This window comes from Ictidomys tridecemlineatus, chromosome 4 (assembly GCF_052094955.1).
Source record: "Ictidomys tridecemlineatus isolate mIctTri1 chromosome 4, mIctTri1.hap1, whole genome shotgun sequence".
NCBI classification, from domain to species: domain Eukaryota; kingdom Metazoa; phylum Chordata; class Mammalia; order Rodentia; family Sciuridae; genus Ictidomys; species Ictidomys tridecemlineatus.
Genome location: NC_135480.1, coordinates 70,619,198 through 70,635,645, shown reverse-complemented (window position 1 = coordinate 70,635,645; position 16,448 = coordinate 70,619,198). Strand labels below are relative to the sequence as shown.

Here is a 16,448-nt window from a genome sequence, read left to right as displayed (position 1 = left end):
GTCTGTTTCATTCTACCATCTTTCCTATCCCCACATCCCCTCCCCCCCACTCCCTTCCCATCACTTCCCTCTACCTAATCTAAGGTAATGCTATTCTTCCCTAGTGTGCCCTACTCCTCCCTCACACTCTACCCCCATCCAACCTTATAGTGAATTAGCATCCACATATTAGAGAAAACATTTGGCCTTTGGTTTTGTAAGAGAGCAAATAGGAGATTCAAGATGGCAGGCTAGAAGAAGGCTGGCATTCCTAGACATTGCTTGACTCGAGATTCAAGCAGCAGGAGTACTGCTTTCTCTGTGAGTTGAGTGAAAGAGAGATTTCAATAAATCTCAAAATTGGATGGTCAGAGTGTCTTAGAGATTCAGAAATTTGGGTATATTAAACAAAGAAGAAAGATTATATTGGAAGGGCTGGAGCTGTAGAAGAACAGGAGCACAACAGGCCAAGAATATTTCACCCAGGGGAATTCAAGTCAGTTTTCTTTGCTTTAGCAAAGGGGATCACTTCCCCTTTTGAGTCTGGTGGCTCATGTGACCAGCTAAAGCAGGCTGGAAAACTGAACAGGTGGGGGTTGCATACACTCAGGGACTAAGCCTGGGAAGCCTGGAAAGGCTGTGTTCAAGGGCAGCAGAAGAGGTGAATGATTGGCTCCCTCACCTCATAAGTAGAATCCTAATGAGGCTCTGGAGAGCCATATTCCCAGCAGAGATCAGCAACTTCCAGGGCCTAGGGGTATGTTGATCTAATCTCTCCAAAGCAGACACAAGCCAACAAAGCCCCTGAGGTCTTATTAGACCTAAGCCCCACCTGCTGGAACACCACATACAGAATTCTGCAGCAGCCCCACCCCAGAAGAACATCAATTTGGTCTGTGCAGACAAAATTCCAGCTGAGAGTACTTCCCATTCCATCCTACTGGGGAGAAGAGAAGCTGAGAATTATATGAACCAGCTTCAACCATAGGCCACTCCAACTGGCAGCTTAGTGAGTACTGGGGAAAAGAGAAGCTGAGAATTATTTGAACCAGCTTCAACCATAGGCCACTTCAACTGGCAGCTTAGTGAGTAACACAAAAAGAAGAAGAGTTTAATAACTCTCAGCCCTTGTTCTTGCACTCAGTACATAATTCAAGAAGAAATGAAAAGACAGTCAGGCATAGATAGTAACCATCTGTTCTTATTGACTATTTTGACCACCTCAGTGGAAACAATTCCTTTTTATTAAGATTTTTTTTTTCTTTTTGTTTTTGTGCATGCTTTTGCTGTGCTGATTAGTTCATGACATACATACATATTTATATCTTTTTTCAGATTTTTAGCATCTTTTAAATGTTTTTTTTTCTTTGCCTTGTTATTTTTGTTTTGTTTTGTTTTGGTACTGGAAATTGATCTTAGGATCACTTAACCACCGAGCCACATATTTTAAATTTTTTAAAATTTGTTATTTTGAGACAGGATCTCACCAAGTCCTTAGGGCTTTGCTAAGTTGCTGAAGCTGGCCTTGAATTTGCAATCCTCCTGCCTCAGTTTTCCAAGCCACTAGATTACAAATATGCACCACTACACCTGGCCTTGCCTTGTTTTTTAAGGGTTAAGGGTTTCTCTTGTTTCTCTTTCTCTTTTTTTTTATTAACAGCCAAGCCTCTTGTTCTTTCACTCTCCCTTTCCTATGTTACTTCTAGTTTTTTTCTCCTCCTTCCTTATAACCATCACAAGCTACATCTTTTCTGCATCTCACTTTTTGAAATTGTAAACTCTTTTCTACCTTCCTATCACATTTTCTTTTCTCTTAACTGTATTCTTACCATCTTTTAGCACTAATTGGCTTATATAACTCCTGTCCCCACCATTAATGCTGTTGCAATGATTACTGCTGTGGATGCCATAGTTGACACTTAACACCAAATATAATATATGGTTACTTATTGTTTTTGCTGATGGCAATTACTGACCCTACCATTTCTGGTTTTTGTGGCAATTAACATTGTAGATGCCATAATAGGAAATGAAGTATTAGTTTAATGCTGCATATTGTTTGCATAGGTTGTTGCAATTCTTTGTTCCTCTTATGAGATGCTGGGAACCTACAGGGACACTACAATTCACAGGGTAAAACTCTGCTGCTGAACTAAACTCAACCAAAAGACAGATGCACCTCGCTCCATATACAAATTAGTGACAATCTTTAGCTACACTTCAATACAAAGAATGGAAGAGATAAAAACCCAAACCAATGATCAGGCCTGAAGTAAAAATGACTAGAGGTAGACACCAACATCTCAACTATGGACATCTATTACTGTAGCCAAAACAGAGAGAAATAACATGAAGGCTGTGGATACCTACAAGGGAGACTCAATCCAGATCACTCTAGGACACTTTAGCAAGTGAAGATTGTGCTCTATCAAGGCCCACACAGAAGAGTGGAAGAGAAACACATTCCAACAGGTACATAAAATATGAAAAAGCAAGCTAACACAATACTTCCTAATAGTCATAGTTCACCAGCAAATGACCCCCAAAATACTGAAGTGAATGAAATATCAGCTAAGTAATTCAAAGGAATTATTATAAAAATGATCAATGAATTATAAAGGAATACATAAAAACAACTGAATGAATTATAGAAGTTTACAGATTATGAATGATAAATTCAATAAGGAGATAGAAATATTTTTTAAAAAGAACCAAACACAAATTTTGGAAATGAAAGACACAATAAATCAAATAAAATTTTTACTTGAAAGCTTCTCTAATAGAGTAGACTATACTGAAGATAAAATCTCAGAGCTAGAAGATAAATTGGCCAGCCTTGAACATTCAGACAGTATTAAAGGGAAAAAAAAAGTAACAATGAACAGAATATACAAGAACTCTGGGATATGAGGAGACTAAGTTTAACAACCACTGGAATTGAAGACGGCTGTGAGATGTAGGTTAATGGAATGGATAAACTCTTCAGAGAAATAATAACAAAATTTTCCAAACCTTAAGAATAAGATGGATATGATATCAAGATACCAGAGGCATTCAGGACCCCAAATAGACAAGATCAAAAAAAGAACCTCTCTATGACACATTATAATTAAAATGTCTAACATTCAGAACAAGGATAGGATTTTAAAAGCCTCAAGAGGAAAACATCAGGCCACATTTAGAGGTAAGTGATTCAGAATCACTTCTGATTTCTCATAACAAACTCTGCAAGTCAGGATGTGTTCCAAGGCCTGAAAGAAAATAACTGTCAACCAAGACTACAAGATCCAGCAAGGCTATCATTCAAAAGCAAAGATGAAATAAAAATCTTGCAAAATATGCAGAAAATACAAGAATTCATGACTGCTGAACCACCATTACAGAACTTATTTAAAGAAATGATGAACATAGAAGAAATAGCACCAAAAAAATCTCATTTTAAAAGCAGATAACCAAATGAGAAAAAGGACCAAATTAAACATGATAAACAAACCAAAATATTAGTAATTAATAAACATCTCTCTATAATAACATTGAATGTAAATGGTCTCTATTCTCTGATTAAAAGACATAGGCGGGCAGAATGGATTAAAGAATAAGACCCAACTGTATCTAACATGCAAAAACAGCCACAGGCTGAAAGTGAAAGGATAAAAATTGACATATCATGTGAATGGAGTCCAAAAAAGAAGCAGATTTTCTCATATCTGATAAAACAGATTTCAAATTAAAGTGAATCACAAAAAACAAGAAGGTTCATATTGGTAAAGATAACAATCCAACAAAAAAATATAACAGTAATAAATATTTATGCCCCAAGCATGGGTTCGATTACATAAAAGAGACACTATTCAAACTGAAGGCCCAGATAGACACAGTACAATAATACTGGGCAATTTCAACACACCTATCTCACCATTAGATAGGTCATCCAGACAGGAACTTAGTAAAGACTCTTCAGACCTGAAAAATATTATAAATCAAATTGATCTACCAGACATCTATAGAATATTTCATCCACCATCAGTTGAATACACATTCTTCTCGGTAGCTTATGAATTCTTCTTCAAAAAGATCATAATGTAGGCCACAAAACAACTCTTAGCAAATACAAAAAAATACCTCATATAATTCCTTGCATCTTATTATATCATAATGAAATAAAATTAGAAATTAATATGTCAAAACTCTACAGAAACTATATAAACACATAGAGATTGAACAATACTTTTTTGAACATGAATGGGTGATAAAAGAAATCAAGTGAGAAATTTAAAAATTATTATGAGAATAGTGATACAACATATCAGAACTTCTGGGACACTATGAAGGCAGGTCTAAGGAGAAATTTTATAGCTATGAGTGCCTACATAAGAAAAATCCCAAATAAACAAATTAATAATGCATCTCAAGGCCCTTGAAAAAAAATAACAAACCAATTCCAAAACCAGTAGAAGGAAGGAAATCATTACTATCAGAGTCAAAAATCAATGAACTTGAGAAAAAAAAAATACAAAGGATTAATGACACAAAGAGTGGGTTGTCTGAAAAGACAAACAAGATTGATAAGCCCTTAGCCAAACTAACCAAAATAAAAAGGGAGAAAACTCAAATTAATAAAATTAGAACTAAAAAAGGAAAAATCATCACAGACATCTCAAATCCAGTGGATCATTAGGGACTATTCTGAAAACTTATATTTTAATAAATTGGAAAACCTAGAAGAAATGGGTATATTTCTAAACAAATATGATCTGCCAAAACTGAATCCACAGGACATAGAAAACTTAAACAGACCAATAGCTTGTAATGAGATACAAGCAGTAATAAAAATCCTTCCAACAAAGAAAATCCCAGGACTAGATAAATTCTCAGATGAATTCTATCAAACCTTTAAAAAAGAACTAAACCAATACTTCTCAAATTATTCCATGAAATAGAAAGGTATGGAACAAATCCAGTTCTATTCCATGAAGCCAGTATTACACTCATACCAAAACCATAAAAGGACACATCAAAGAAAGAAAACTACAAATCAATATCCCTGATGAACTTAGATGCAAAAATATTCAATAAAATATTAGCAAATCGTGTTCAATAATATATTAAAAAGATTGCATACCATAACCAAGTTGGATTTATTCCAGAGATGCAAGAATGGTTTAATATATGCAAATTAACAAATGTAATTCATTACATTAACAGAATTAAGGATCAAAATCACTTAATAATCTCAAAAGATGAAGAAAAGGCCTTTAACAAAATTTAGCACCCATGCATAATAAAATCACTGAAGAAACTAGGGAGAAAAAGAACCTACCACAATATCATAAAGGCTATGTGTGAAAAACCCAAAGCCAAACTCATGGTAAGCAGGGAAAAACTGAAAGATTCTTAAAAATCTGGGATAGGGCAAGGCTATACACTCTCACCACTTCTATCTAATGTGATTCTAGAAATTCTAGCCAGAGCAATTAGAAAAGAGAAGGAAATAAAAGGGATAAAAATAGGAAAGGCAGAAATCAAATTATCACTGTTTGTAGATGATATGATCCTATACCTAGAAGATCCAAAAAATTTTACTAAAAGACTATTAGAGCTAATAAACAAATTTGGCAAAGTAGCAGGTTGCAAAATCAATATACAAAAATAAATAGCTTTCCTATATACCAACAACAAATCTGCTGAGAAGGAAACCAGGAAAACAAATTCATTCATAATAGCCTCAAAAAAATACCATAAAATACCTAGGAATAAATCTAATCAAGGAGGTAAAAGACCTCTACAATGAAAACTATAGAACATTTAAGAAAGAAATTGAAGAAAACCTCTGAAGATGGAAAGATCTCCCACATTCATAGATAGACACAGTGTAGTTCAAATGGCCATACTAACAAAAGCAATATACAGATTCAATGTAATCCTCATCAAAATACCAATGACATTCTTCACAGAACTAGAAAAAGCAGTTCTATAATGCATTTGGAAGAATAAAAACTCAGAATAGCCAAAGCAATTTTAAGCTAAAAAAGTAATGCTGGAAGCATCACAATTCCTGACTTCATATTATATTGTAGGGCTATCGTACAAAAACTGTGTGGTAGCAACATAAAAATAGATACGTAGAGCACAGTACAAAATAGAAGAGACAAAGATAAATCCACACATCTGCAGTCATCTGATCCTTGACAAAGATGCCAAAGACACACATTGAAAAAAAAGAGGGCCTTTTAACAAATGATGCTGAAACAACTGGTTAATCATATGAAGAAGTATGAAACTAGACCTGTATCTTTCACCCTGCACAAAAATCAACTCAAAATGTTTCAAGGACCTTTGAATTAGACCAGAAACTATGCAACTCCTAGAAGAAAATATAGGGTCCAACACTCCAGCTTTTAAGCACAGGCAGTGACTTTCTCAACAGGACCCCTAAAGCTGAAGAAACAATGCCAAAAGTTAATATAAGGAACAGCATAAAACTAAAAGGCTTCTGTACAGCAAAGAAAACAATTAGGAATGTGAAAAGAGAGCCCACAGAATGGGACAAAATCTTTGCTAGCTACTCTTCTGACAGAGGATTAATATCTAAAATATACAAAGAGCTCATAAAACTTTATGCCAAAAAAATCAAATAACTCCATTAATAAATAGGTAAATAAACTAAACAGAAATGGCCAACAAATACATGAAAATGTTCAATATCATTAGCAATTAGGGAAAGCAAATCAAAACTACACTGAGATTACATCTCACACCAGTCAGAATAATAGTCATCAAGAATACAAATAAGAAGAAATGCTGGAGAGGATATGAAGAAAAAGGAACATCTTTACACGTTTGGTGGGACATAAATTAGTACAGCATATAAATTAGTACAACAGCTATGAAAATCAGTATGGAGGCTCCTTAAAAGAGTAGGAATGAAACCACCATATGACCCAGCTATACCACTTCTCGGTATTTATCCTGAAGAATTAAAGTGATCTTACTACAATGATACATGCATAGCCATGCATGTAGCAGAACAATTCACAATTGCCAAACTATAGAACCAATCTAGGTGTCCATCAATGGGTGAATAGATAAAGTAAATGTGTTATATATACAAAATGGAGTTTTACTCAGCCATGGAAAAAAATGGCATTTGCAGGAAAATGGTTGGAACTAGAGACCATCATGTTAATCAAAATAAGTCAGACTCAGAAGGTTAAGGGTTGTAATGTTTTCTCTCATATGCGGAAGCTAGAGAGAAAAGGGCAAACAAAGGTGGGGTAGTTCTAAAAATCAAAGAGACATCAGTAGAAGAAAGGCATCAAGGGGTCAGAGGTGGGAAAGAAGAGGGGAAGTGCTCAAGAGTGACACTGGCCAAATTATATTGTTATATTGGGTGCATATTCGAATATGTAACAACAAATTCCATCAATATGTACAACTATAATGCACCAATAAAAATGTGGAAACAAAGAGCAAATGAATACATGAAATTCTTTATTAATAAAAAGTGTTTTTCTCTTAAGAAACATAAATAAAAAGAAAGAACAAAATAAAATCACTTTCAGATATGCACAAAAAGAGTGCATTCATACTAAATGAATACTAAAGGATGTTCTTTCGGTGGCCATGGGTGTAGCTCAGTGATAGAGCACATGCTTACCATGCACAAACTTAATCACCAGCAACTTACCCTCAGCCAAAAAAAAAAAAACAAAAACAGATGTTCTTTAGAAAAAAGCAAAAGGATTTCAGATAGTAACATAAAGGCATAGTTGAGGCCAGGAGATATATAGGAGCCAATTTATAAAGGTCTAATATGACAAAGTAATCAAGGCTCTACATGGATACCAAGAGGTTCTAAACAGCAAAGTAATTTGACCAGACGTATTTATATTATTCTGCCTAGCCTTCCCCTTCATGTGTTTGCTTCTTAAGATTTCTTTAGGATGTAATTCATGTATCGTTTTCATTGCAAAATCAGTGTGATCTATCCCTTTTCTGAATTGCTACAGTACTCCTTAAAGAAAATAGTGTGCTTAGAACATAGATCTAAACTGGCCAGTATATTGCAGTTGTATATCATTAGCAAGTTAATTTAAGTACTCTTGTGTCCTCTATATCATTTAAAATGTCAAAGGGTTGCCTATAGAGGCTAGGGTTATAGCTCAATGATAGAGCGCTTGCCAAGCCATGTTTGAAGCACCGGGTTCGATTCTCAGCACCACATATAGTAAATAAAATAAAAGATCATCAACAACTAAAAATATTTTTTAAAAAAGATTGTCTATGGGGCAGAGAGGTATGAAATTAAAAGATAAGAACACTAGACAGTAGATGAAAGAAAAAGTTGCTGGGAAGAATGAATCCATGCTTAATTTTGCCAATTTCTCTTTTGCTAATTTGGTTCAAAAAAATCAGTAACATGAGGGGTACATAACATAGGTGAGACATCAAATTAAAAAATGTTCACATTAACATATTTACTATTTTAAATTATTACAGTTTAAATTTCTTAAACATGCTCAAACATTAAAGAGTATATTAACAAAAATAAAATATTTGCTTTTGTTGAATACCTGGAAGGTTTCCATTGTGGTCCACAGTTTCTATGCCACATCCCCATTTGACAAGAAGTTGCAAACAGCCAAGCCGCCCATGGAAAGCTGCATAATGTACAGGTCTCCATTCTCTCTTATCAGTCACACTAGGATCCTACAGGAAACATTCACAAGGACTCAAGTTTCTTTCCATTTTGTAGGAAAAACACTAAGCCTAGCAGCTTAATTCTGCAAATGACAACTGGAGGCTGTTCATAAAACTATCAGGTCAGCACTGAATATAATAGAAAAATTTACTGCAATTATTGTTTTGAACACATGAGTTCATAAGATATTAATGAAGTTTTTATAAAATAGCCTTTTTAAAAGAATATAACAAGTAAATAATAGTTTATTATAAAGGAACTTAACTACAAATTCCTGACCAATAAAATGAAAAGAATGAAATAATAATGTCTTAGAAAGAATAATAAATAAATACAAAATTTTAAAACTTCTTAATCATTGTTATTCTGTGATATAGGTAACCTCACACAATATTCTGATAGAGTTGTAGGGCAGCTGGACCCACTCATTTCATTTATACTCCTGACATTTCCACTTAGAAAGCTTCCTTCTGACAGAGACTCCACATGTCATCCTGAAACTGTTATCACTGAACATATTTATACTTTGATTTCAGAACTAAATTTGGAGTTGGTCAACCTATATTTGAGTCCTGAATCTGGCTCTACTTATTTATACTTTGCTATTTTGAATAAAACTTAATCCTTTGAGTTTCAGATATCTTTTCCACAACCTATAGATTATCAAGTTTATTCAATAGGACTTTAAAGGAATTAAACAAAAATAAATAAAATATTTTCACAAAATAAAAAATAAAAAGATGGGTTTAAATGATCAAATCATATCAAAACACTTTTTCTTTAACTACAGAAACACCAACTCTTACCATAATGTCTTTGATACAGGTAATCCTTTTCTTATAGCTATTTTTATGACCAATGGGTAATATTAAAAATAAATATTTCAATAAATAAAATTTCTGGAGAAATAAATCACTTTCTAAATCTATGTATGAAAGAGTTTCAAAAGAAGGACAGAGAGAGGGAAAGAGGGAGGAAAGGAAAGAAATAAACACATAGAAACATTCAGAAATTATAAAGACTTAAAATTCCCTGGTTAACTTTCATTTAAAAGCTTTAGAACCTTCCTAATGAAACTCCAATGTGGCATGAAAAACTGCTGAAATACTCTGTACTACACTTAACTGTTATTTGGGAAGTGGGGGGAGGGGTACTGTGAGATTAGTCTGAATTATTGCTCCCATGTTTACAGATGAAAAAGCTAAAAAAAATAGTTAAATTACCTCCACAAAGTAAAGAAAGGGATTTTAAAAGTTAGGAAGAGATAAATGGACTAGTAAATGTTATTCCACCTATGATTATACACTATCATATTAACAGAGTCCCTTACCACTCCACTTCGGAGCATGATTTGTAAAGTGAAAGAATGTCCATGAGTTGCAGCAAGATGTAAAGGAGTGCATCCATAATCATCTTGAGCTGTCAGATTTGCTCCATTTATTATAAGAGCCTAAAAATAGAGAAATGGAAATGAGTTTACAAGTGTACAAAAGTCAAATCATGCATTTAGATACAGATTAAAAATAAGCAATTTATTAACCTATAGCTAAATTATTATACATGTCTTTGTATGTATGCAACAGGCAAACTGTGAGATACTCTTAGCTAATACTAAGAAAATGCTTGAGATTTTTTAACATTGCCGAGTAGACATCTATAATACTGGAATTTATATTCTGATTTGAGCATGCACAAATTTCATGAACAGATTAATTACCACTAAGTTAAATATTTTAATGATAAGCTAATAAAACTTAACACTTGTATAATTTCAAAAGTAGACTCATTCATTACTTGCCTTTAAACTCAATGAAAGGATTTAATTATTAAAGTAACTACTTCTGTACTCCAGAACAAGCTTCTGAGGAAATTTCATCTGAATTTGCAACTGGCCCAGTTTTCTGTATACGGGTTGCATCATATACATAGCACACCCCTCTATATAATATATAGAGTAATTGTTTTAAAATAATTATTAGTCCCAATTAAAATCCCAGAAATTTATTTTATGTATGTCAACAGATTTTAAAGTTTTTATAAAGAGACAAAATACCCAGAACAGTCAACATAATATTGAAGGAGAAAAACAGACAACACAGAAGTAGACCAGTATGAACATACTCAACTCACCTTTAACAAAGGAGTAAAAGTAATACAATGGAGAAAAGATTGCCTTTTTAACAAATGTTATTGGAACATTAGACATTATTTTAGTCAGCTTTTGGATAGCTATAACCAAAAGATCTGACAAGAATAACTTAAAGGAGAAAAAAATTATTTTAGTTCATGGTTTTAGTTCATGGTTTCAGTTCATGGTTGACCTACTCCACATCTCTGGGCCTAAGATAAAGCAGAACATCATGGCAGAAGTATGTAGCAGAGGAAAACAGCTCAGGACATGGCAACCAGGAAACAGAGAGAACTCTGTGCAGTAGGGACAAAACATAAATCCCAAAGTCAGCCCCCAATGACCTACTTCCTATAGTCTACCTGCCTACAGTTACCACCTGGTTAATCCATTAGTGGATTAATCCACTGATTAGATTTTTAAAAAAAAAACTCTCATAATCACTCACACCTGAACATTGTTGCATTGTCTCACATACGAGCTTTTAGTGGACACCTCATATCTTAACAATAACAGACATCCACACACAAAATCAATGAATATAGACACAAGACAATATGCCCCACAAAAAGATTAACGCAAAGCCAGGCACAGTGACACATGCCTGTATTCCCTAAGACTGGGGAGGCTGAGACAGAGAACTGAAAGTTCCAGCCAGCCTCAGCAATATAGTAAGACCCTCAACAACTTAGTGAGAACCTGTCTCAAGATAAAAAATAAAAAAGACAGGGATGTACCTCAGTGGTAAAGTTACTTAAACTTCAACAATAAGAAAATAATCCAATTTAAAAATGGATCAGGGCTGGGGATGTAGTTCAATGGTGAAGCTTGTGCTAAACACGTAGATGGCCCTGGGTTTAATCCCTAGAACTAAAAAAAAAAAAAAAAAAAGCACAGAAAACCTGAACATCCTGAAGAAGATATACAGGTGGCTAATAAGCATATGTAAAAATACTCCACATCAAATGTACAGAAATGCAAATTAAAACAAGATACTACTACCTACCTATGAGAATGACCAAAATTCAGAACATTGAAAACACCAAATGTTAACATTTACCGCAGATAGCAAATGCAAAATGGTACAGCCACTGTGCAAATAGCAGTTTCTTACAAAACTAAACAGTCTTATCATAGTCCAGCAATCACACTAGTTGGTATTTACCCAAAAGAACTAAAAACTTTCATCTACACAAAAACCTGAACATGGATCTTTATAGCAGTTTTAATCATAATTGCCAAAACTTTGAAAAAACCAACATGCCCTTCAGTAAATAGATAGATGGTGGTATATCCAAACAATCGGAATGTTACTCAGTGCTAAAATGAAAGGAACTATCAAACGATGAAAAGACATGGAAGAAACCTAAAATGCATATTATCAAGTTAATGAAGGCAGTCTGGAAAGGTTACATACCATTGATTCTAACTATATGCTATTTTGAAAAAAGCAAAACCATGTAGGTCATAAAAAGACTCATGGTTGCTAGGGGTTAGGGGGAAGGGAAGGACAAATAGGTGCAGCATAGAGGATTTTTAGGGTAGTGAAACTATTCTGAATGATACCATAATAGTGGATATATGTCATTATATATTTATCCAAACACAAAATGTAAAATACAAAGAATGAACCCCTGAACTTTGGGTGGTTATGAAATATCACTATTTTCATCAACAGTGAAATCAATTAATCAATAAGAAATTTTGTATCTTCTGCTCAATTTTGATGAACGTAATACTGCTTTAAAAATTGTTCTTTTGTTAAACAACTATTAGTTAATTTCTTTTTCCTTGGAGGTTAAAAATTGAATCCTGGTGTATGTTAATCCTTGGGTATGCTAAGCATGCACTTCACCACCGAGTTATACCCCCAGTCACCAGTTAATATGTTTTTAGTTCTTTTCTTCTTCAGCCTTTTTATTTTTTTAAACCAGTCCACATCTACTAGTATCTGAGCAAAGGATTACTCAATCATAATTCCTATCAAGGGTTTTAGAAAAAAATAATTTCATTGATTTTGTCTGTTTCCCATTAATAGTCAATAATAATAAATGATATAGTGAATGCTTACTGTATTTTAGTATTCATGAAGAATATGAAGACTTATCAACTTAAGGAGTTAGGACATATGTAGAAACAAAGATAATCAACTATACAAAAAAACACTCCTTGATAAGAACAACTACATGATGTAGTATTACAAAGCACCACAAAGGCTCTGAAAAGGAATTGATCATTTTGAGGAAGAGAAGGATAATCAAGGCATAGGAGTGACTTGATCTAATGCTTGGAGAAAGGAAAACATCCTTTGATCCTAATGTCTCAGAAGTTATTTTGAGTTTTTTCTTTCACTGCCCATTTATCAAATTAATACCTCAATGTCTCAACTTCAAATCCCTCTCCAAACAGGGTGCCATTCCTACTCTTGCATAGAAATATAACCAACTTCCCCCCTATAATGAGTTCAATGGCATTTCTTTAACTTTACACCCTAGCTTTCTCCTGTAACTGATATTCTGCTTAATTTCTTTTTTAAAAAGAAATATTTTTCAGTTGTTGATGGACTTTTATTTTATTCATTTATTTATATGTGCTGAGAATCAAACCCAGTGCCTCACATATGTGAGGCAAGTGGTCTACCACTGAGCCATAACCCCAGCCTGACATTCTGCCTAACTTTAAAATAAACTTCTTCCTTCACTTCCACAGCCCTAATTCATCCTGGCTTTCCTATCTTTATGATCTTTAATCTCTGAGGTCTTTATTCATGTCTCTTTTCTCCCATGCCTACACAGTAACATTTGTCAACACTCAACATTCCTTAACACTCTAAACTCTTCTCTATTATTCCTGAAGTCTTCTCTTCAGCACCCTAACTGCCTAGACATTCTCTACCTATGTAAACAATCTATAGACACCTTAAAATCAACATGTGATCAAATTGAACTCAACATTTATCTGCCTTTCAGATTTCCCTAATCACTGTGTCACAATTACCTGTCATTTGGACTTAAAACTTAAATCCTCACTATACTCTGTTGATGCCTGCTTTGCAAGATGTCTGACTTATTTTCTTTTTTTTTTTTTTCCCTCCACCACCACCTAATTTCATTCTCTTTAGTTGGTAACTAGAGCAAAAATACTTAAGCCAGGTGCAGTGGTGCACACCTGTAATCCCAGAAGCTCGGAAGGCTGAGACAAGAGGATCACGAGCTCAAAGCCAGTCTCAGCAGAAGCAAGGCACTAAGCAACTCAGTAAAACCCTGTCTGTAAATAAAATACAAAATAGGGCTGGGGATGTGGCTCAGTGGTCGAGTGCCTCTGAGTTCAATCCCCAGAACCACAAACAAATAAATGTTTAAAGCTGGGCATGGTGGCATACACCTATAAGCCCAGGGGTTTAGGAGGCTAAGAGTGTGTGTGTGTGTGTGTGTGTGTGTGTGTGTGTGTGTGTGTATAGTTTCTTGCCTTTGAATTCTTCATCCCTGGTAAAACCAGACATATTTTGCTAATTTTCTAAATGCTGATTTATTACCTTATTCTCCTATTAATGCCCAAATACTAAATATATTTGTGTGTATGTATAAATATATATATATATATACACACACACACATATATATGTGTGTGTGTATGCATATGCAGATATACATATATACATCAATGTGTATAGATAATAGTGTGTGTTCATAACAGTTCACCTCACAAACCACCCATACTCAGTTAACTCACAGAATACATATCAATTGTCCAATTCAGACCCTCACACTAGAGATACAATATTGGGGTTAACAGGACAAATCTAAGTTCAAATCACAGCTCTGCCTCTTGCTTAGGTAACATACTTAACACTGAATCTGTTAATTATAGACTATTAATCATAGTCTATAAAAAAGGAAACTCATAGAATAGTTTTGTTAAATGGAATGATGCATTCGGAGTTAACATTACTCTTCAATAAATAATCATTTTTCACTTGTTTCTAATAGAGTCCCTGCCTACAATGCTTTGTTACTATTCACCTCTTTAAAATCAACCTTTTTTTTTTTTTTATTGAATCAAGGGGCTTGCACTTGCTTGGCAATCACACTGCCACTAAGCTACATGCCCCATCCTAAGATCAACCTATTCTTTTTGGCTTAGCTGACATTTTATTTCTTCAGTTTATAATTCCTCTACCTTCTCCTAAATCATACAATTCTTCCCATCTATACTTTTCATCAGAACTTCAATCACAGTCTTTGTTTTGTAATTTAATGAGTAGAACTCTTGTCACTTCAAAGATAATCTCAGTAGTCTTACAGGAAGGAAATATTTTTATATGACTCTATAAAATACCAGTCTATTTTAGTACATTAATCAAATCTAGTTTCTCTAATATACTAGATTCTACCACATATTAAGGAGTTACCCTAGCCATGAAATACATTAGTAAAGATTCAAGCATGGCAAGTATTTCAGTCTGTTCAGGCTACTATAAGAAAATACTTTAAACTGGGTAATTTATAAACAACAGAATTTACTGTACACAGTTCTGAGTGCTAGGAAGACCCAGATTAAGATGTTAGCAGACTGTGTGTCTGGTTAGGGATTTTTCCACATAAACAGCAACTTTTATTTTTACCTAGCTCTTTGGGGTATCTTCTATAAGGGTACTAACCCCATTTATGAGGCCAGATCCTTCATAATCTAATAACCTCCCAAAGGTTCCACTTCCTAATACCATGACCTTGAGGGTTAAGATTTCAACATATTTATTTGGGGAGAGGGCACATTCATACTATAGCAGCAAACTTAAGGAGATAATCTTGGCACAACTATAACATCACTTGAAACAACTCAAGCAGCCAAATATTTTAGAGAAAAAAAGGATCTATAGTCACATATCATTTGTTTAAGTGAATACTGGTATCAAAATATCTGAGTTGTGGAATCCACTGTTTTTGTTTAGAATATATAACTATGTTTATTAGATAAAATATTTAGAATAATAGCAATAGCCCAACAGAACTATGCTAAAGTAATTAAACTCACTGAATTTTTAAAAAGTAACCAAAATATTAATACCTGCATACAAGCATCTTGACCTCTAATTGCAGCTATGTGAGCTGCTGTCCAGCCTCTTGTGGTTACTTGTGTGATATCAGCTCCATGCCACAGCAGCCAATGAAGACACTAATTAGAAAAACAATTATGTTTACAAGTGATAAGGAAGATGTTTTTAGCATTTTGATAACTCCAGTTTTGATGAAATTAGGAGAAATCTATAACCCAAACCACAAATGATGAAAATGGTGCCAACAGTACAGATCAAACAGGGATATGGGAGGATACAACGAGAAGAACACCCACCCAGGGTCACACGTCACATGAGAGACATACTTCTCGAAAGTGAGAGGAATCCACCAACAGGCCAAAGTGTTTACTTCAACTGAGACATACAAACTGATACAGAGTCTCTGAACCCGATTTGATTACATGAAGTAGATAAGTCCAAACAAAGAAGAAACTACAAATAATAGCGATAGTTATGAAAGCAGTCTATGTGTGTATGTCAGGGATAAAAAAGAAAAACAGCAATGTGGAATAGACCTATTGTGGCCTACAGGCTGAGAAAATGTAGTAGCTTAAATACCGCCC

General features: G+C 34.2%; 1 protein-coding gene across 1 annotated transcript in view; it reads right to left on the bottom strand.

Moving 5' to 3' along the window:
- Nucleotides 1-16,448, bottom strand: part of Ankrd42 (ankyrin repeat domain 42) — a 94,344-nt gene that overhangs the window by 63,724 nt on the left and 14,172 nt on the right. Inside the window, exons 4-6 of the mRNA XM_078044942.1 lie at nucleotides 15,876-15,983; nucleotides 10,011-10,130; nucleotides 8,553-8,688 (exon numbers count right to left, since the gene is read on the bottom strand). Of these exons, the coding sequence (XP_077901068.1) occupies nucleotides 8,553-8,688; nucleotides 10,011-10,130; nucleotides 15,876-15,983 (364 nt within the window). The remainder of the gene's footprint in view (nucleotides 1-8,552; nucleotides 8,689-10,010; nucleotides 10,131-15,875; nucleotides 15,984-16,448) is intronic.